Raw genomic sequence first — 20,033 nt, 5'->3', positions numbered from 1 at the left:
CCTCAGAGGAGGACCCCCGCACCCCCCTCCTGACTCCCCGTTACCGAGCGCAGCCCGAACTTCACCAAACACCCAAACCGCAGCGATAGGGACGTTGTGAGAGCCGGGTGCGCCCCCCCCTTCCCCCCTCACCCCCGTGGGCAGCCCCACGCCGGCCTCACGGGTGGGTGGCACCGGGCCGGACCGGTGCCCTGCTGGGACGGGAATATGGGGCCAGTCCAACGGCGAAAGCCGCGGGTGGTGCTGGATACACACACCCCCCCCCCGGTGTCAGCGCACCTGTCCGCAGCGCTGCTCCGCGCCCGCGGGCGCTGCCTTGCGCGGCGGCGGAAGAAGCCGCCCGTGGAACCCGGCGCCCCTCACCGCGGCCTCGGGTCTCTGCTGCCCGGTGGGGCGAGAGCCAGGCAGCCCCGGCCCCGCGGGGAGAAAGTGGGTTGAAAAAGTGGTTAAAAAAAAAGCAAACACACAAAGCCAAAACAAAACAAAACAAAACAGAAAAAAAACAACAAAAAAAATCAAAACAAAAAACCAAAAAACCCCACAACTGGATGGTCTGAAGACAGACACGCAACACGTCCACGGGCAGGTTTTCGCGCACGGCGGTTTCCTCCGTCGTGGACGTGCTCACGGGGTAAATCCCTCCGGATTTCAGCAATGCCTCGTTTCTTTCAACGTTTTCACATTTATTTGAACGCCAGGAGCGATCGGAGCGGGCAGTTCGCACGCATTGAAAGGAAAAAAAAAAAAAAAATAGAATAAATCACGGTTAAATAACATCTTGAAATTGTAAAGCGTGGAAACCCACGCGTCCCCACGGCTTCACCCCGCTTTTAACTGCCGAAACGAAACGAAGGAAGCCCCGGCGGTGGCTCAGCCACAGCCACGGAGGGCTTGGGGCTGGTTTTCCGCGGGGACGTTTCTGCCTGTTCAGCCGCGGGGCTCGCAAAGCAGGAGCCTCCCCGGGTTGTTATTTTCTTTTTCTATAGCTTTTCTTCTTCTTCTTTTTTTATTCTTTTTTTTTTTTTTTTTCTTTATTTTTTCTTTTGCTCCGCGGGCACAGGGATACCCTGCGAGCCGTAAACGGCCGCTTTCGCGAGCAAATAAATACATCTCCGGTCAGTTGCATTGCATTATTCCGAGGGAAATAGCTGGCATTCCTGCACCAGTTTATTTTGGAGCTGAAATTTCCCACCCTTCCCGCAGCGCCGGTCCCTGCGGAGCCGGGGCTGGACGGGCTCCCCCGGGCGCCGGGACCCCACCGCCGGGAGCGCTCAGCCGGGTTACGGGAGGGCTCCCGGGGCCGAGCAGGGCCCGATCCTGTGGCAGAGGCCTGCAGGCGGCAAAGCTCTGCCCGCCCGTGGATGGAGCAAGCGGCGGGTGAGATTCGCCGAAGCTTTTTTTTTTTTTTTTTTTTTTTCCATTTCTTCGAGGAGGAGAGAGCCAGAGCTTTGGGGCAAAGGCGCAAAAATTCCCCCTGACGCAAACCCCGATAACGATGAAATTATTTCCTCGCTCCGGCGGCGGGTGGGGATCAGCCTTGCTGCCCGACACCGGAGGAGGGTTAAATCGGTCAAATGACCCGGACTAAGCGGGCGGCGGGGACTAAGCGCTCCTTCCCGGGGTCGAACCGACGGGGAAAAGCGGGGCTTTAGTCCCCCTCGCAAGGCCAGAGCCGCTCGGCCGAGGGGGGCTGCAGCGAGGAGGACCCTCTCGACTGCTTCCCCCGGGGAAGAGCAGAGCCCCTGCAGGCGGGGCAGCCCGGGGCCCGGCGGCCCCGACGGGACGGTGAGGGGCCGGGGCGCTGCTCTCCGAAGCGGCCCGGCCGGGCAGAGCCGCCTTGAACCCCGGGCACGGCCGGGCCGGGCGGGCTGCGAGCCTCGCCCCAGCCTCGGGGGGGCCGTGGGCCGCTCGAGAGAGGCAGGACAGGTTGGGGGGGCAGGCTGGTGGGACCCCCCCTTCCCCCTTAGTACGGGTTTTACTGTAAAGAGGAGCCGGAGCGCTGGCTCGGAGCAGAAAACCGCCCGGCCACGTCCTCCGCTACCCCAAACCGCGCCGGGAAGTTTTCGGTGTGTTCCCCAGCACCTACCGGCGACCCGGGGGGGGCGAGGGGAATATCGCCTCCAGCCGGGGTGCCGGAGTGACCCCCCCCAAGGAACGCAGCGAGTCCCGCAAATGAGGGAGCCACCCCCCACCCCTCCCCGGGGGGGCGGGCGGACACCTCCAACCTTGCGGGGGGCGGGGAGGGGGAGGGGGTCAGCCCGCGGGTGCGGGGCGGTGCGGGGCACCCTCGGGGGCCGCATCCTGCCCCCGCGCCAGGGGGGAGCCGGCGGGCGCGTCCTCCCCCCGCCGGGAGCGGAGCCGGCGGGACTTCTCCCGTCTGTCCGTCCGTCCGTCCGTCCCCCCCATCCCGCCTTGCCGGGAGGCGCCCAATCCTGGCCGGGACCGGGGCTACCCCGCCGGCCGTCACGTGGGCCGGACCGCACCGGGACCCGCCGTAAAGAGCCGCCGCCGCCGCTGCCGCCGCCACTTCCCCGCCGGGCGCAGCCAGGGACGCACCCACGGGAGACGGCGGCGGCGGGAGGGGAGGGACCGGGGGAGGGCAGCCCCTCTCTGCCAGGGGGTCCCGGTTGTTTTGCCTTCTTCTCCTCCCTCCCCTGTGAACTTTATTCTTTTCTTTTTTTTTTTTACCATTATTATTATTATTATTGTTATTTTCCTGGGATTTCCCTGGATGGTGTGAGCGCAGCTTCATGCCCACCCGGCCATGCCCGGCTCCGCTCCCGGCCCGCTGCCATGTGAGTACCTGCCCGGGAGGGGGGCCGGGGGCGGGATGCTCTTGCGGTGCCCCGCGGCTCTCCGCCCGGAGAGGCCTGCCCGAGGGTTATTTTGCTTTTTAACACGAAAGCGGCAGCGCTGGTGGATGGGGAACACCGGGGACGCTCCCAGGCCGGGGACGCTGCTCAGGGTCGCCGGGACCCGGCTCCCTCCCGGCCCGGGCGCCCGAGGGGCCGCCGGCTGCCTCCCTGCCAGCAAGGCCCCGAGGCGCGCTCCAGGCCCTGGGCTGATTATTTAACAAAAAAAAAAACAAAAAAAAAACAAAAAAAAAAAAACCCAGACCAAGAAACAAACAAACAAACAAAAAAAAAAGCCGGGAAGGGAAATACTTTTTTTGGGAAAAAAAAGTTTTAAAAAAGATCAATTTTTTGGGCCCCTTGGAAATGCCCAGGCGGGAGGTGGGAAGGTGCCGGCGGTGCTGCGCGGAGGTTATTTCTCGCCGTGGCTCGGCTGCTGCTCTCGGCCCGGTTTCCCCCGTGGGACGAGGTGACCAGAGGAAAGTTTAACGGAAAAAAAAAAAAAAAATTACAAGTTACAGCTCCTGCTTGAGGCAGGGAAGAGGCGATTTCGCCGCGTGAAGGGCCGCGGGCCGGGGTCTCCCGGGGTTTCCCGGGATTTCCCGGGGTCTCAACCCGTGGCTCTCGGCTCTCCCCCCCCCAGGTTCCTCTGAGTGAGCCCCTCGGCACCGCCGGGGCGCAGCCGGCCGGGCCCTGAGCAGCCACCGCCGCCGCCGAGGACGGAACATGTATCAGGGTCTGGCCCTCGCCCCCAACCATGGCCAGTCGGCTTATTCCCACGACTCCAGCAACTTCCTCCACTCGTCGGCCGGCTCGCCCGTCTACGTGCCCACCACGCGGGTACCCTCCGTCCTCCAGACGCTGCCCTACCTGCAAGGCTGCGAGCCGCACCAGAGCCACCTCGCCAACCCCCCGGGCTGGGGGCAGAGCAGCGGCGAGGCCGCCGCTTTCAACGCCGGCAGCCCCCACCCGCCGTCGGGTTTCTCCTACTCCCACAGCCCCCCGGGCAGCAGCCCCCCGGGCCGCGACGGCGCCTACCAGGGGCCCCTGCTGCTGGGCGGCGGGGGCCGGGAGCAGTACGGCAACGCCTTGGTGCGCTCCGTTAACGGGTCCTACTCCAGCCCCTACCCCGCCTACGTGACCCCCGAGATACCGCCTTCCTGGACGGCCGGACACTTTGAGAGCAGCGTGCTGCACAGCCTGCAGACGAGGCAGGCGGCTCTACCCGGCCGCAGGTCCACTTTCGGTAGGTCGCCGTCGCCCCTCACCGTCGCCTCGGGGCGCCGAGTGGTTTCCCGGCTCCCGGAGCTCTCCCCATCCCCGCGGAGTGTTTGGTGGCCCGGCCCCGGGGTGAAGCTGCCCCTCCGGCATCCCCGATGGGAAAGGAGGGGATGGTTTTATCCAGGGATGGAGAGGTTTTGCGGGCACGGGGGATGTGTGGCTGACACTGGACAGAGGTGTGTGTGTTGGGGGGGGGGATGTGACACGAAGGGCAAAGACCACGTTTCAAAGGAGAGCAATTCCCCCGGAGGACAGAGGAGCAGAGGCCGTTCAACCCCTTCCCCCCCCCCCCCCACCACCACCCCCACGATATCTCCTTCCCACAATATCGACTTTGTGCCTGTGCTTCAATACTTACCCTTGTGTTTAAATTAGCGGGGCAGATTTATAGCTCCCTCCCTTTTAAGTAATTTATTGTGGTAAATTAGTTTATATTCGAACAGACTCTCGGTCTCCTAATTCGCCTTCGCCCAAACAGGTCCGCAGCTGCATCGCTCTGCGGCCTTTGGAGAGACACTGAAACGCACTCAGGCGTTGAACAATAAACCTCACTTCAATTCGTTTGCATCCACACCGGAGAGTCCTTTAAAACCAAGCCCCGAGCAAATAAAATTTTGGGGCTTAATTTAAAAGGACCCTCCGTGTACAGGGTTTATAACCCCGGGGGTGTTTCACCATCCTCCTCCGGCGGTGGTTTGCAAAGTCCTTTAAAAGCCACTTCAAGATCTCAGCCGCGTTATCATCTTTACTGCGGTGAACCGAATTATCTTATCTTTACCCCAAGAACAAAGTTAAAGCAGAGCAGCAGCCCCCCTCCCCACGGAGCTGCCTCCCCGCCTCGGCTTTTCCTCCCACGCCGGAGGTGCTCGGGAGCGGTTTCTTTCCAGGATTTTCTCTTTGTCTGGGAAAATCCGTTGCGTTGTGCGGGAAGGGATCACCCCGGTCCTGCCGAAGGAGGTGATGGCGCAGAAATCTCTCCTGCGCTTTGAAATCGGTGGTTTGGGATCCGGAATAGTGGCCGCCGTCCTCTCTGCCGTTTATTTTTTGCTCTTGAGTAGTGTAAACCGCTTTTAAGTAACGTAAACTGTTCTCTTTTTTCACGTAATGAATTGTTGCAACTTTTTTCTTTTTTTTTAGTTTTTACATTTTGTTTTTATTTTCCGTTTTCACCTCTTTATTTTTTGTTCTTTTCCCTTTTTCTTTCCGTTGGATCATTATTAATACGATCGAAGACGATAAAAAAAATAGGAGCGTATTTTTCTTCGGAAGGAAATAACATTCCAAGCGGAGGAAGTTATTTCAAAAAGAGAGAGAAAAACGGCAGGACAAAAGAGACCGACTCTCAATCGAGGGGTCCCTCGGTTTTGCTCCGGGCTGCCCGATTCCCGCGGAGCCGCGCCGGGGGTAGAGACAGACCCGAGTCGGTCCTCGGAGCGGGCGGCTCCGCGGCTTCTTCCCGGGACTTTCGAGGAGGGGGGAGAAAAGAGAGGAAAAGCCTCGCTAACAGGAGTTCGGGGCCGTGGGCGGCCGGCGATGCTTTCCCGGGGAGCCCCGAGCACCCCGCGGGGCGAGCGGAGCCGCAGCCCGGCTTTGCTCCCTGGGCAGCGCCGAGCCCTTCCCCAGGCGGGCCGCCCCCACCGGCCAGCGACCAACGCGCCTTGATGGAAATCAGGAAAATTGCCCCATTTTGCACACCCCCCCCCCCCCCCCCCCTCAATTTCTTTTTGCAGCGCGGCGCGGGGATAACACTGCGCTCTCCCGCTGGTGGGCTCCATTCCCATCCCAGCCGCCCTCAGCCCTTTGGGGTCTTTTGGGAAAAAAAAAAAATGTTGGGGAAATATGCTGTCTTTGAGCAAAATATTGGAAGATTAAAGTGTGGAGGGAATAGGGGGATTCGGTCTGCACTTTGTAGGATGGAGATGAACTCCCCCCCGGGCAGGGGTTGTCCCTCACAGAGGAGTATTGGGGCACGGAGGATTAGGGACCCTTTCTCGCAGGGTCCTCGTGGTCAGGCTGGCCCTGGGTGACCCTGGGTGGCCCTGGGTGGTGGGGACGGCTCCTGACCCGCAGGCCTTGGGTGTCTTTTCCAGAGTACCTGGAGGAGTTCCCGGGGGACGGCCGGGAGTGTGTGAACTGTGGGGCCATGTCCACGCCGCTCTGGAGGAAGGACGGCACCGGGCACTACCTGTGCAACGCCTGTGGGCTCTACCACAAAATGAACGGCATCAACCGCCCGCTCAAGCCACAGAAGAGGCTGGTAAGAGGGGGAAACCCCGCAGGGAGCCCCCGCTCCATCCGGGGGGCGGCTGGAGGGCAGGAGTTGGGGGGCTGTGGCGGTGCCTGCGCTGTTGCGGACTCTGTACTTGTGTTTGGGCCTGTTTGGCCCTTGATCCTCTCACAAATAAAACCATCAGCACACACAGGAGCCCCGTGTTGCGGTGCAGGGCTGGCTCAGGTCAGGAGGAATGGGGTGAAGCTGGAGGGGTTCCTGCCCTGGACAGGGCAGCGGGGACCGGAGGGGTCCCGGGTCTGCATGGAGGGGCTGAGTGGGGGGCGATCAGCCCTGCCTGTGGTCCAGGGCTCTGTGGGCTTCCCAGGGCTCCATTCCTGAGCGGACACGTTGCTTTTTATTCTATAGTAATTATTATTTTCTCATTCTGCATGCAGACACACCCAGGCTAGGCAGGGTAGTTGAGCAGGAGACAGGGCTGATCCGGGCAGGATCGCGGCCGCTGGCGATGGGAGCAGGATGGGGGCCCAGTTCTCCTGCTGCTTTCACCCACCTGCCTAAGGGGGAAATTTGGGGTTTGGTAGCTCCCAGTTTCTCTGCAGGTTAAAGCATTAATTCCCCCCTGCAATGTGATATTGGGCTTCCTCCAATTGGAATCCCATCGTGAGAGAGGAAAAGCGCCTTTTTTTTTTTTTTTTTTTTTTTTTTGTAGAGTCGCTTTGGGATGTTTAAATTTGGTGGTAACAGTTTTAGTTTCAGAGCCTGTCATCAAAAGCCGTCATTACAAACAGGATGTTTGTTGGAGCCGTGCTGGGGAACAGCTGGAAGCTCCTTTTGCTTTCACTGGGGTGTATTCCTGCAGTTATTTTTTTTTTTGCATTGCAAAACAAATTATTAGTAGTAACAAAGCAATGACAAGTTTCTGTGTAAGAAAAGCTTAAATATATATATATATATATATAAATTAGTTGGGATTGAGCAAGATGTTTCATTCTGATTCCAAACCCAGAAACGTGGCTTTGGATTTGCAAAATTAAATGAGCAGTGGCTCTGTGGAAAATCATCCCGTTTTTTTCATCACATCAAAATCGAGGCGTTTCTGTGAGACATTTAGGATTATCTGACAGGCTTTGCCTGTTTAACCAAAACCCTCCTGGTCTCTTTTAAAATAACGACAGTAAATCTGCACCCCGGCAGCAGGCTCTGGTCACTGCTGTGCTGCAAATCTCGGAGTTACGCTGCTGATTTCTTCAGAGCAGATACAACCCATGCACAAAGAGATAGGTGTAAACCAGTTTTAATCCAACTCTACATTTCAGACTGGCATCAAAAGGTGGTGCCGGATGAATTTCCAAGGTTTTTTTGAACAGCTTTCCCCTAAAGGAAATGGAGAGCTCTCGCTGCTACTCAGTGTTTTGTTTGGGTGCATGGGAAGGGAGACAGCCTTGCGTTGCCTGCACCCTGCCTGCCCGCACCCTGAGCTCCCTGCCTGCTCCTCTGTCATTGCCTGCAGAGCCCCGCACATAGCACCCGTGAGGCATTTTTTGGCAAATATTTCAACAAAGTTTTCTGGTGGAGAACGCTGGTTCTCAGAATTAAGACCGTGTCTCAGGGATGAGCAAATCTTGATGGGCGTTATCAAAGCATTTCCACTTTTTTTATTATCATTTTGGGAATCAGTGCAATAATGATAAAGCCCAAATGAAAGAGCTATTCTTATCCAGGGGAAATCTTTCAGTTGAAATACTTGAGGGGATTTTGTTTTATGGATTAGGAAAGGGGCCACAATTTTGACTTTCCATCCTGACTCTGGAATGAAAGTCTTGGATTTTTCCAAGGGTTTGAAATGTCATGTCATAACAAGTTTTGCCCCATCAGAGGAACGGGGATCTGATGATAATGGACAAGAGAGTGCCAGGCGTGCTCTGCAAATCCACTACCGAGGGAGTGACCTGTATCTCTGTGGCTTCTTCCCCCAAACGATTTCCATGGTGGGGGATGTCTTCCCTGCTCATAACCTCACCCGCGCGGGCTGGGTGGGAGCAGAGCACTGAACACGGTGACACCCCGTTGCTCTAGGAACGGTGAAATACAGACACAGGAAGGAAAAATGGTTGCTTTTGTCCTTTACATTACGACCTTTGTTCTGTAAGTAGATGGCGTGCAGGGAGTTATTCTGACTTGTGTTTTCACAAAGCAAAGTCCTGCTGAAGGCCCTGGAGGACGCAATGTGGCCCAGACAACACTGCGGGAGTGACGTCCTGCAGCTCGGTAGCGCTCAGCCTGCTTGTGCGTGGGAGAGGGCAAGCAAGTGAAGTGTAGTTTCCAGTTCATTTTTTGTTTCTTGTTTTGAGATAAGGGCAACATCCTCTATGCAGCAGGGACAGACATTTTGCTAGAGCCTGTGTCTGGAGTCAAAGCACTGTGGCTTTCGGAAGAAAGGATTTATCTCAGAGGATGGAAGCAGCGCTTTAGCTTAGGCAGTATCTTTTCTAGCCAAGGTTTCTTGGCACATTTCACATGATGATACCTTAGACCCAGACCTGAAAGCCAAATCACTTTTACGATCCAGGAGCAGCCGGGGGAGCGGGATGGCTCCATCCTTGTGGGTGCAATTCCCCCGTGTTAGGAGCAGAGCTCGCGGTGTGGTGCAGCACCAAGGGCAGATGCAGCCGCCGTCCTGTGCTCAGCAGCTCCCGCACTGTCCTGAGTCAAAGGACTTACCCGGAGTTGAGTTTTCTTGACTTGGCTCAGGGAGTATTCTTTCAGCCTGTCCTTTTTTACAGTTTGCAATGCATAGTGAGTTTGGTGATGCTTTTGGGGAAGATGGGGATTGGATTGACGGCAGCCCTGGGACAATCTAATAGGATCCTAGAGCCATGCAGCTTTCATGGTGTGTGCCTTGGCTTTCTCCTGGCCATCAGCTCCTGAAGCTCCCTCATCCTCCAAGGGGCAGGTTTCCCCAGAGCCATAGTAACAGATCTCAAAGGATGCTGCTGCCTTCAGCCCTGAGGCTCAGATCTGCCCTCTTTCAGGAGCTGAGCTCAGGTATCTCATCATGCTCTTGCTGCAGCCTCTTTCCTGTCAATCAGCACCAGGTCCCCTCTGTCCTGCTGACAAGGGGGACAGAGAAGTGTTGATTAAATCTGGGGGTTCAGAGACTTCTTTTTTTCCTGTGAAACCCTATGGTTTCATTTCCACCTTTGAAAAGGAGGTGAAGCAGTCTGACAGCTTTGGGCTCCCTCAGATGGACCTGCCCTGATGGCTCTGAATTTTTTGGGCGCTCCAAGCAGCACTCACACACGGTTGATTCGATAGGCTCGACTCACCATTCCTTGAGCTTATCAGCAGCACTTGGCTGTCAAGCCCGGTCCGTGAAGAGTTTTTGTTTGAGTGTATGCTGCATTTGTATAAATAAACACTGGAGCACAATGTTGAAGTCAACAACTTCCTAGACAAGGTCAGAGTGGTACAAAGGCAGCCGGGTGGAGGGAGGCAGAAATGCATTTTCTTTTAAGGGAAACTGCTGGGAAACCAGCAATAATGTATTGTACCCTCGTCCTTCAGTGAGCAACAGTAGCCTTGACTGTCTTTCTCTTGCTAAGCTGGCAGGTTGTGGTGCAGGGCCAGGTTCTCATGGGGTTTCTGGGGTGTAAGTTGTAATATTTGGTCATGGAGGATGGTTTCTGCTCTCCCTGGCTATGCAAGGAGGAGGCAGCCCACAAAGTGATGTGCAGGAGATGCAGAAGGCACATGCTGCCGCCCCAGCAGAAAGCCCACGAGCAGGTTGCGATGCAGTGCTGGCAGGGTGGGCAGAGCTCTGGCAGGGCCAGCATTGCCCTTGGGCCACCGGAGCCACAGGTCTCATTGCCACCTCACCTGCAAGCCACAGACAAAGCGTTGTATCAAACAGGAACAGTGTGTCCCTCCTGCCCAGGGACCTGTGGTGGCCCAGAAATCTTGGGGCTTTCCAAAGAGCTTTGTGTTGGCCTTCCTCCATCTGCAGGCGATGACAGATCTCACCGGCCCATGCCGGGCACAGCTACCCCAGGGCTGAGTGCCTCCGAATTCCCCTCCGCACCCACAGCAGGAGCTGGACCTCAGAGCCATTGCCCCCAGTGGGTGTTCGAACCTCCCTCTGTTCCCGTCGGGGCTGAGGTCCCTCCTGGTTGCAGGGATGAAGGGCACAGCCCCAGCAGCTGAAAGGCTTTAAAGAAGCTCCAGGATCTCGCTGTGACACCACCTCCTGTATTAGGGACAAGGATTGCTGTCCCCTTCTCTGTGCCAGGCTTGTCAGCTCACACCTCGGTGTATTATTATTTTTGCCTGGTTATTTCCTGAAAGCTAAATACTTTCCAAAGCAATACCGTTATTTGCGAATAGTTGCTGAGACCTCTTTGCTGAGCAACGAGTGAATCAAAGCTCGGGCATGTCACTTGTGTCTCTTGAAACTCAAAGCTGATCTTTATTTGACTGCTAGCCTTGTAAAAACATTTAATTTTTATTCCTACTCTTCCCACCTCATTCGTTATATTGCTCAGTCATGATATGGAGCAATAATGGAAGAATAAACAAACGGGGAGTTCTTTATTGCCTGCATCACCTATTGTCTGCTTTGAGAGGAATCAAAGTGATTTTTCTCAAGGCTGAAGAACATATTCAAACATCTGAATGCGGAGAGCCTCTGGTATTACTTATGTCACTGGTATCTTATACTCAGTGAAGTCTTTTACTAAAATACTTTCAATACCTAGTGTTAAGAGACTTTCAAATGAAATGCCTATTGAGATGACAGGTCTGTATATAGAGACTTGTGAATTTTCCAGTGGCTTGGAGTACAGTTATCAGAAATGAGTTTGCTGCTTCTGCCAGAATATTTTCCTTCTCCATTTGGAAGTATTAATGTTTCAGAGCCAGCAATCACTGCACTCACAAAATATGCCATTAATTAATGTTTGCACGGTGTTCCTGCAGTCTGTAAAAGAACAGATTATCTGCGAGACGTGCAAAGAATAACCTCCCTGGTCCCACCACGGGCCAGTTCAGTTTGGTTCTGCTCAGCTCAGCCAATTGATTCCAGTTGTCTTAAACCAGAGATTAATTGGGGTGTTGCTAACTTTAGCGGTGGTTCTGAGTGCAGAAAAATAGGTGAAGAGTTTGCCTAAGCAGGAGGAGTTTGCTTTGTGTGATTAAAGCCTGGCTGGCATTTTCCATCTCCTTCTCCATCGGAGTGGATCTCCTGGAGGAAAGTTCTCTGTGCTCTGAGCCATGATCACTTCCAGCAGATTTGTTGGAAGTTTGTGAAATGAGTTGCAAGGATATTTGCCAGGTTTATCAGGCTCAATAAGAAAAGCACTTGCAAATTGCAGTGACCTCATTTGAATGCAATTTCTTTGATCTGAATTTGGCTATCGTGTGTGTTTCACATTTTCCAGGAAATTGGTGTAATTGGAGATTTTATTTTTGTATGAAAGGAAACTTCCCAATTAATCATTCCTACGTGTGCATTCATGTGTTTGTTTGTTTGTTTGTTTTTTAGTCTTCATCTAGACGTGCTGGCCTATGTTGCACTAACTGCCACACGACCAATACCACCCTCTGGAGAAGGAACGCCGAAGGGGAGCCCGTCTGCAACGCCTGCGGGTTGTACATGAAGCTCCACGGGGTGAGGAGCATGTCTGCACTGGGAGGGACCCTTTGGGTGCTGGGATCACCGCCCAGCAGGTCCAGGATATCAGGTCTGGAGGGACCAGCCTCTAAACTGGACCCAGAAGAGCCATAGCCCAGTCCTGTCTCCTTGAACAGTTAAAAGTTCAGTCTACTGAGGTGTTCCAGAATAAGGCTAAAGTGGTACTGGAACACTCTCAGGAGGTACCTGTGTAGAGGAGAGATTTCTGGCGCTGGGTGTCTCTTAATTAAGTTTTTTGCCAAGTTACTCTCCAGAAACAAAGCTTACCAGGCACCAGTAGCTGGAGACTGAAGCTTCCCAAACCCAGGCTGGAGAAAAGGAACGTATTTCTTATAGATGTGGTAGTTAAGAATGTGTGAAGAATGCTCAGAAGTCCGCATGGAGGCTAGCTGATAACATTTATCCACTGTTGGTAACATGTCCATCAGCCAAAGAGGAGACTTCATCCCTCTATACAGGCCTCTTCAAATGTCTGCCATAAAGTCTCTTTATCCCATGACCATTCCCTCTGCGCCATGTGGGCTCTCAGTCTGTCAGTGTAATTTAATAGGGCCCTGTCATAAAGGTCACTAATAAATCAGGAAAAGGAAAATAGGAAATAAAGGAAAAAACAAAATTTGTGGGAAAGCTTTAGCTGTTAGTCTTATAGATCTTCCAGCCAAGGCCTGTTGCAGAGAAAAATAGCACTTAGTGAAGGACAAGGACTTTAGGTGCTTTGCATGAACTACGGCATGTAAATAGGAGAGCAACATGTGTGTGGGAAGGAACTAAGTAAACTGCAATATTAATGATTCTAAACTTTATGAATGTCAAGGTACCACGACCTCTGGCCATGAAAAAGGAAAGCATCCAGACGAGGAAAAGGAAGCCTAAAAACATTACCAAAGGCAAAACCTCAACAGGTACAGTGCTGCCACGATCCATCATGGGGGCTTGGAGCATAATTCACCTCAACATGTCTTCTGCAAAAAATTATAATTAGAAAGCAATATTGTGATTTTTTTTTTTTCTCCCTGATGATTGCTTTGGATGTAGGGCCTGTATTTATGCATAGACCTCATGTGGAAGGAGGAGGTTGGGTGGGAAACCGCAGTGCTGTTGTATTCCTGTGAGGTTCCTCCATCCTGTAGGCACCTGGCTCCAGCCCAGCAGTGCTTGTGTTCAAGTAGATCTGAGATAAATTGAGTAATGGGAAAAAACAGGGCTGGGAATGGTGTATTAAGGAGTCAAAGGGAAGGTATCATGACAAATTCAACGTTAGCCCACCTGGCCTGTACCAGAACCAGCACTGCCAGGCTGCGAAAGGGTGCTCCTCCTCCTCCTCCATCAGCATCTTGGCAGCCAAATACAAAGCCTTACCTTGGCAGAGATGCAGTGGAGAAAGAGAACAGTAAAGTTGTACCATGAGATGTGATGGTAGCCATTAAAATATCAATTACCTTAAGAGCACATTTGTACCTATGTTGCTTCATTGTCCTGTACCGATTGTCTTCCAGGGTCTACAACTTCGGCCACTAACTCCCCTTCTTCCATTACAAACTCAGACAGCACGGTCACTTTAAAGTCAGAGCCCAGCACCACCTCACAGTATCCCGGACAAACCATAGTGTCGGTGTCCCAGGTAAGGCACAGGGGCCCGCAGCCGTTGCCTGCTGGGGTGGAAGCTCCACACGCCTGGGTAGTCGCTGACTGGGGGGTCTTGATGAGGCTAAACAATTAGTTCATTGCACTGGGGGCACTATCCTGATGGACTGCCTCAGACCGAGGAAAGCAGCGAGTCAGCCAAGATGTTGCGGACCAGGAAGGGCTCCAGCCTGTTGGCTCCTCATCGGCTCTTCCGTCTTGCAGTGGGGAACTGGGAGGTCCAAGCCCTGCTGCCATGGAGGCGATAGGGAGTGAACCAGCTTTGGCACAGAGCTGGGTTTATTTCCTGTCTCCTGCCATGAAATCCTGCAAATTAAAACCCTGTTGAATTGGTGGGATCAGCACAGGGTAGAAACCTCTGTAGCTCCCAAGAAAAAGCTCCCTGGGCACACATTATCTGTACTTTATAGCCCTGAGGTTCTCAGCGCTCACAGAGCTGTAATCCTGTCCGAGACCCCAGGCTGCAAGGCTGTGCTTCTGCCTCGAGGATTTCTTTGGGGTGGGTTGCTATTTTGTCTTGGTGGAGGTAAAAATGGCTCTAAAACAACGCACACATCAAAACTTTGTGACCCAGCACTATCCTTATGCCGGACCTGAGCCCTCCCCGAGCTGGACGTGTGTGCATGGAGGGGAAACTCAGCTTCAGCAGCCAAGTGAACTGGCACGGCGCCAGGTGCGCCGTATGGGAAAGGGGGATTTTTGGCTGAAACCGATAAATCCGATTTGTGCCGCGCTCTTAAAAAATATACACGTGCCTAGAGGTTTCCAAACTGGACATGTTTATTCAGCAAATAAATGCAGATGTGCCCTAGGATGCCCCCTCCCCGCTGGGGATGGAGCACCCTTCCTACCTGACTCCAAGCTCCTCCGAGGGGCAGCAGTATCATCAGGGATAACCCACCCTGTTCATAATCCAACCTAGTCCAGCTACTGCATTATGGCAAGGGGAAGAGTGACCCATTGGCTAATAACAGGTTTTCTAACTACTTGCTTCTTCTCTTCCTGGGGCAGGCACAGAGCCAGTCAGACGAGGCACTGGCTGGCAACCACAGTGAGTTCAAATTCGAGCCCGAGGACTACACCTTCTCCCCCACCACCATGGCCTCGCAGCCCGGGCTGAGTGTGCCACTCCGGCAGGACTCCTGGTGTGCCCTGGCGCTCGCCTAGAAACCCCCAACCTCCAGCAAAAAGCCTCGGGACCAACGTTTTTGGCTGGCCCTGCAAACGGCTGATGAGCAGGAGGCCAGGCTGCCCCAGCACTTCAGGACTGCGGGGTGTCAAGCTGTGGCTGCAGGACAGGTTTCTCTTGGAGGATGCGTGTGGAAAACGTTGGCTGGATGGGGCCGGGATGGCCCCGCTGTGGCACCAGCTCCCCAAAAAGTTCATCCTTGGCTGGAGCGACGCAGGGGTGCCTCCCCAAGGCCGGAGCCCCGGGGCTGCCTCTGTTTTCCCAGGGAAAGCCTTCCTCCTTTGAGATGAAACCAGCAAATAAATGCATCCCAGAATCTATGTTTATTCGCAGTGATTTCTCCCTCCTATGACTCCTCTGTGTGCAATTTATTCCACTTTCCAATAAAGACTGTAATAACATGGCACCAAATAACTTAATTTTATTAAAATGTAAACTGTGTGGCCTCCCTTATGTTTTATTGGCCACAACAGGAAGAAAAGAGGAAAAAAAAAAGCAACGGTTGTTTTAAACATTTACTGTTTTATATTAAAAACGATCATCTCTATAGAGTGTTAGCTTCTGAAGGGTTTAGCCTATCAACACTGAGCTGATGAGTCATACATGAAATAAACACGCTGCTCTTCCCTTTCCAGCTCCAAAGAAAGATTTTTTTTTATTATTATTTTAGGCAAACCACATGACAAAAATGGTCAAAACCTCCCAATAATAAAAGAATACTGAAATGCTGTTTTTCTTTTGTATTTCCTGGTTGGGTTTGATATTGCCAACTCTGAGCTTTAGAAAATCAGAAGTTAGTCCTCCGAAAGTTAAGAGAAGGGTTTGAAGGACTGAAAAATAAGACGTGTTGGAAGTATATTTGTTTGCATCTAGTTTTGGGGATGTTTTGAATGGAGGATTTCCAGCTTTCAGCCATGCAGGGGCAGAGATTCCTTTTTAATTATTTTAACGAAAGCCAAGTAGAAAACAATTTCTTGGAGACGAGCTGTAGCAAAAGATCATCGGTGATGCAAAACCCGTATCACTCTTCCAAAATCTGGCAACAGCGTGTTCCTACAGCTTCTCGGAGCTGCCGTGGGGAGGTGGGTGATGGGGAGATATGCGCTGCTGGGGGCATGCAAGGGGGCCCTGGAAGCTCCCAAGGAGTCTGGGGGTGAGGACAACACCATACCAAGTTGGGGAGTTGGGTGGGAATGAAGGGGGAGCAAGGTTATGAAGTTACTTCTATGGCCCGCTTTATTTGTTATTTCTAAATAAAATCCCCAGCCTGGCTGGACAGCTATTTATGGCCAGGAAGCTGTCAAGTAATAGTTGCTTAATATAGAAGTTGACCTGTCCAGGGCTTCCTGGAGCAACTCTTCCTCTTGTCAGAAGAGATGGATCACTTGATTTTTATTATAAACAACAGGCTAAAGATGATGAGGGAGAGTGAATCTGACATCAAGTCACGACTCAGCAGAGATGGAGGAAGATGCTTTCCACCATGTAACCCTTGCTAGAGGAAAGGAGATGCTCCAGGCACTGGGGAATACTGGTCCCCCTCAGTACTACCATAGCTCTGTGACTGGTCCCTTGATGTTCAGGCATGGATGGGTTCAAGCCACCTTTTTATCAAAGCCCATGGATGAAAACTGTCCTTGGAGGAGTGTTTCTTGTTCCTCCAGAGCTTCATTAGCAGCTTGGATCATGCCGAGCTCCAGTGTCGGGGCAGGGGCTGTCACGGGGGGGACATCCCTCCAGCGCCGGGCTTGGCAGTGGCACACCGTGTTTGCATGGCCGGGCTCTCACCACAGATCCACATCACCACCGTTTGTTTTTCCACTCTCTGGCATGCCAACACCCACATCAGAGCCGGGCACAGCCATGCAGCAGATAAGCCAGCAGCATGGGACTGGCAGGGTGACACCGTCCCCAAATCCAGCCCCGACCGTGCCTCTGGGAGTCAGGAAAATGGGCGATGTGACCTGGGCGCAGGCGACCTGCAGGCGCCCGAGGTGACGTGTCAGGACACAGGCAGACAGGAGGGAGCAGGAGCCCTGGGTGTAGCATGAGTAACACTCCTGGGCAACTCCCCAAACCCCAAGCTATGCAGGCAGAAAAAAAAAAAAAAAAGCAGTGCAACACAAGTCATAGCAAGATGATTTCTATGGACGATGGCAGGGGGTCCTCATTTTTTCGTCTGCGTGACCCTGAGGGGGAGAGTTATTTTAAAGGCAAACAAGAAGACCCAAACAATGCCAAGATGTTGACACCAGTGGCTCCAGAGGTTTTATTTATTGCCTGTTGGTAACTGTCGACCGGGCGTCGGGATGCTCCAGGGGCTGGTGGCTGACGAAACAAGGCAGAGGGACAAGAAGTGAAACAACCAGGACGTGTGTAATTTTTCCTTCCTGCTCACTCCCTGCACTCACTGAACAGCATCATCCACAACGCTGGATTTTCATTTCTCGGGGGTGTCTTCCAATCTTTCGCTCCCATCCCCAAGGCAGGAGCCATCCCCACAGAATTCTGTCTCCTGGTCAGCTGTAATGGGAGAGGCAGCACCGTCTGCACAGCCCTGCGGGAGAGGGGACCCTTCCTTTCCTACCGGCCCTTGCATCCCCAAGAGGAGCCAGCACCCCGGGAACCTCACCCTGTGCGGGTCCCAACCTTGCAGCAGCCACGTCCAGGGGGACCCACGCACCTTCAAGCCATTGCCTTCCCAACCTGCCATTTGAAGACCTTCCCTAGGGGGTCCACGTCCCTTTGTACCCTTCATTACATGGAAAAGAGGAGCATTTTCATCAATAGGTATGAACAAAGACCACAGGAGAGTTTGGGTCATCCCAGCTCATGTTACACCCTCGGTCCTGCTCCTACAGCCTCTGGGTGCCTGGTTGCACAGCCCAGCTCAATCCGCATGCCTGCAGGAGTTTGAATGGTTGGGGTGGCAGCAATGGAGGAGATCTGACCCAAATGTGAAGTCTAGGAGAACCAGAGCCCCAGGTGATCTGGAGATTACGGGCAAGAGCTGTCTCTGGTTGGAGCCTGCCCATGCTGTGACCAGAACTGTGACCTCCACCTTCTGTGACCAGGCTCACCCACCTGCCCCATCCCCAAACAAAGCTGGTTCACAGACACACTTCAGAGATCAACTTTTACTTCCCTTTCCCAAACTTCTCTCAGTCCCCTTGGTGTTGTCTCCCCTTCCCAGGCACTGTGTGTATTTGCTCTCCTACAGGTCTAGTGGCTTGCGGACAACTATTATCTTTACTGTTGTTGTACAGCTGCCTCAGAGCTATCAATTGCCTTTGTTCAAAGGTCACCTGCCCAGATGATTTTACAACATGACTGCAATGATCTGTTCCATTTTGCACTTTATACTGATGCCACGGTGATTTTTACCAAGTCAGCGAGTGAGTAATGGAGCACTTGAGCCTATAAACACATCTTGTTCTTGTTTATGATCATATTAATAGCACAATAAAATCATTGCTCACACAAGCAGTTGCTTTAAAAAAAAAAAAAAAAAAAAAAAAGTTTGTTTCTTTTTGATTTCTGAGTGGAAAATGGAAAGTTGTGGTTTGATTTCTGCTGGGAGCCCTAAAGCCCCAGACTCTCTAATGGGGTGTCACTTTTACATTGGAGCAGAGAGCCATCATTTTTTCTGTGTCGCACACAGAAGTCTTCAGCACAATTTGTGTGGCAACTCAGCTGCCAGCAGGCTCTGCCTGAACTGCAAACACCACCCAGCTGACAGACGGGTTTGGCTCTTCCTCTGCACAAGCGTTGGGAACACGCAACCCCCAGGTGAAGCTGTGTACCACAGTCCCCAGTTAGGCTGATTTATGCCAGCTGAGGAACATGCCCATCGTGGTTATAAGAGGATGTGGGTATCAAGATTTTGGATTTTTGCTTGGCAAGTTTGTGAAGTATTGTGTGAAACTAAGACGTTTTTTCTGGAAAGAAGGTGGAAGGCAGGCTGTGAGCCAGGTACAGCTTAAGGGAGTGTAGGGGCTCTGCTGCTGGTTTTTGTCACACTGGAAGTGTTTGGTGGTGTGGAGAGGCAAATTCACTGTTACTTCCTAGTCTTTGTCTCCTGCTCCTCTCCAGTGCTTTTTATGACAAAGTTTGTTGTGTACCAGCAAGGTGCTGCAGTAGTAATTAAATGTCCAGGCTATTTACTTGTGTAGCAGCTAAACCAGAGCCAAATATTCAATCTCACCATTGTATGCATAGGAGAAAACAAACAGCACTGCCCCTTTCATCGCATCAGGTGGTCCTTCTTGGAGAAAGCTTTGTGGCGAGGGGTGAGGAGGAAGTGGTGTCTTCAAGAACCTCTCCTCTTCAGCATCAAATTTACATTGAATAACCCAGAAGACACTTAATGAGGAGCAATAACGCCTTTTGCAAAGTGTTTTTATTTCAAAGAAGCTCCTTCTCAAGGGGAAGCTTGTGAGAAGCAGCACATTTAAAAAAAAAAAAAAAAAAAAAAAAAAAGGCTCATTAAAGGAATTCTGTCCCCATCCTGTTTTCTTCACTGAAAACTTCAGATCCCATGTTTCAGTAAAACTTCTACCCGGCAGTATCACCACAGGTAGAGTGCGGTGGGATAGAGTAGGTGTTGAGAGGGAAGAGGAGCAGTGGTGGAGTGGTCAAACTTGGCAAAAAGCAGCTTTATCTACAGTGCTTTAATGCTACTGGGACTGTTAGGATTTACCAACTTTTTTTCCAACTTTTTTTCCTGTTCTTTCAGGCTGTCATTAAGAAATGCGTTAGTACTGGAATTTAAAGAAAGATTTTTTTACAGCCAGCATTTCCACAGCAGTGTTAAACATGGCCAAGAGCAGACCTTGACTATTGTGGTGTTTGCAAATGTTGGGGTCTGAGCTGGCACAAGGTAACAGTGCTGAATCAGTCTCTCATATAAACCTCTAACATTATTAACAGGATGCTATTTAGGTTTCCTGATGATTCAGAAGAAAATAGGAGAAAGGGGGAAAGTTTTATCTTTCAGGTAGAAGAATCTCTCTTGCCTTGGGTGCAAAACTAACTGCTTCATGCCTGGGAAAGTTTTGGGAGCGCTCATCCTGGGGATGAGTGCCACATAAGAGCACACATAGGGGAAAAGATGGGTGGAAAAGAGTGAAGTAAGGGTGCCTTCCACTA

The 20,033-nt window shown here is 52.5% G+C and overlaps 1 protein-coding gene across 1 annotated transcript; it reads left to right on the top strand.

The window, feature by feature from the left end:
• Nucleotides 1-2,528: 2,528 nt before the first annotated feature.
• On the top strand, nucleotides 2,529-15,614 carry GATA5 (GATA binding protein 5). Its single transcript, XM_074920147.1, has 7 exons — nucleotides 2,529-2,795; nucleotides 3,496-4,098; nucleotides 6,224-6,390; nucleotides 11,903-12,028; nucleotides 12,867-12,954; nucleotides 13,549-13,673; nucleotides 14,708-15,614. Exons 2-7 carry the CDS (start codon nucleotides 3,579-3,581, stop codon nucleotides 14,861-14,863), a joined length of 1,182 nt encoding a protein of 393 aa, XP_074776248.1. The 5' UTR covers nucleotides 2,529-2,795; nucleotides 3,496-3,578; the 3' UTR covers nucleotides 14,864-15,614.
• Nucleotides 15,615-20,033: the final 4,419 nt, after the last annotated feature.

Source organism: Athene noctua, chromosome 16 (assembly GCF_965140245.1).
Source record: "Athene noctua chromosome 16, bAthNoc1.hap1.1, whole genome shotgun sequence".
In the NCBI taxonomy this organism is placed as follows: domain Eukaryota; kingdom Metazoa; phylum Chordata; class Aves; order Strigiformes; family Strigidae; genus Athene; species Athene noctua.
The sequence above is the reverse complement of the archived record's forward strand: the minus strand, read 5'-3'. Positions and strand labels throughout refer to the sequence as shown.

Coding starts and splice junctions, on each gene's coding strand:
- GATA5 (XM_074920147.1), top strand. CDS start 3,579: ATGTATCAGGGTCTGGCCCTCGCCCCCAACCATGGCCAGTCGGCTTAT. Junction 4,099..6,223: donor CGGCCGCAGGTCCACTTTCG/GTAGGTCGCCGT, acceptor TGTCTTTTCCAG/AGTACCTGGAGGAGTTCCCG. Junction 12,955..13,548: donor CAAAGGCAAAACCTCAACAG/GTACAGTGCTGC, acceptor ATTGTCTTCCAG/GGTCTACAACTTCGGCCACT.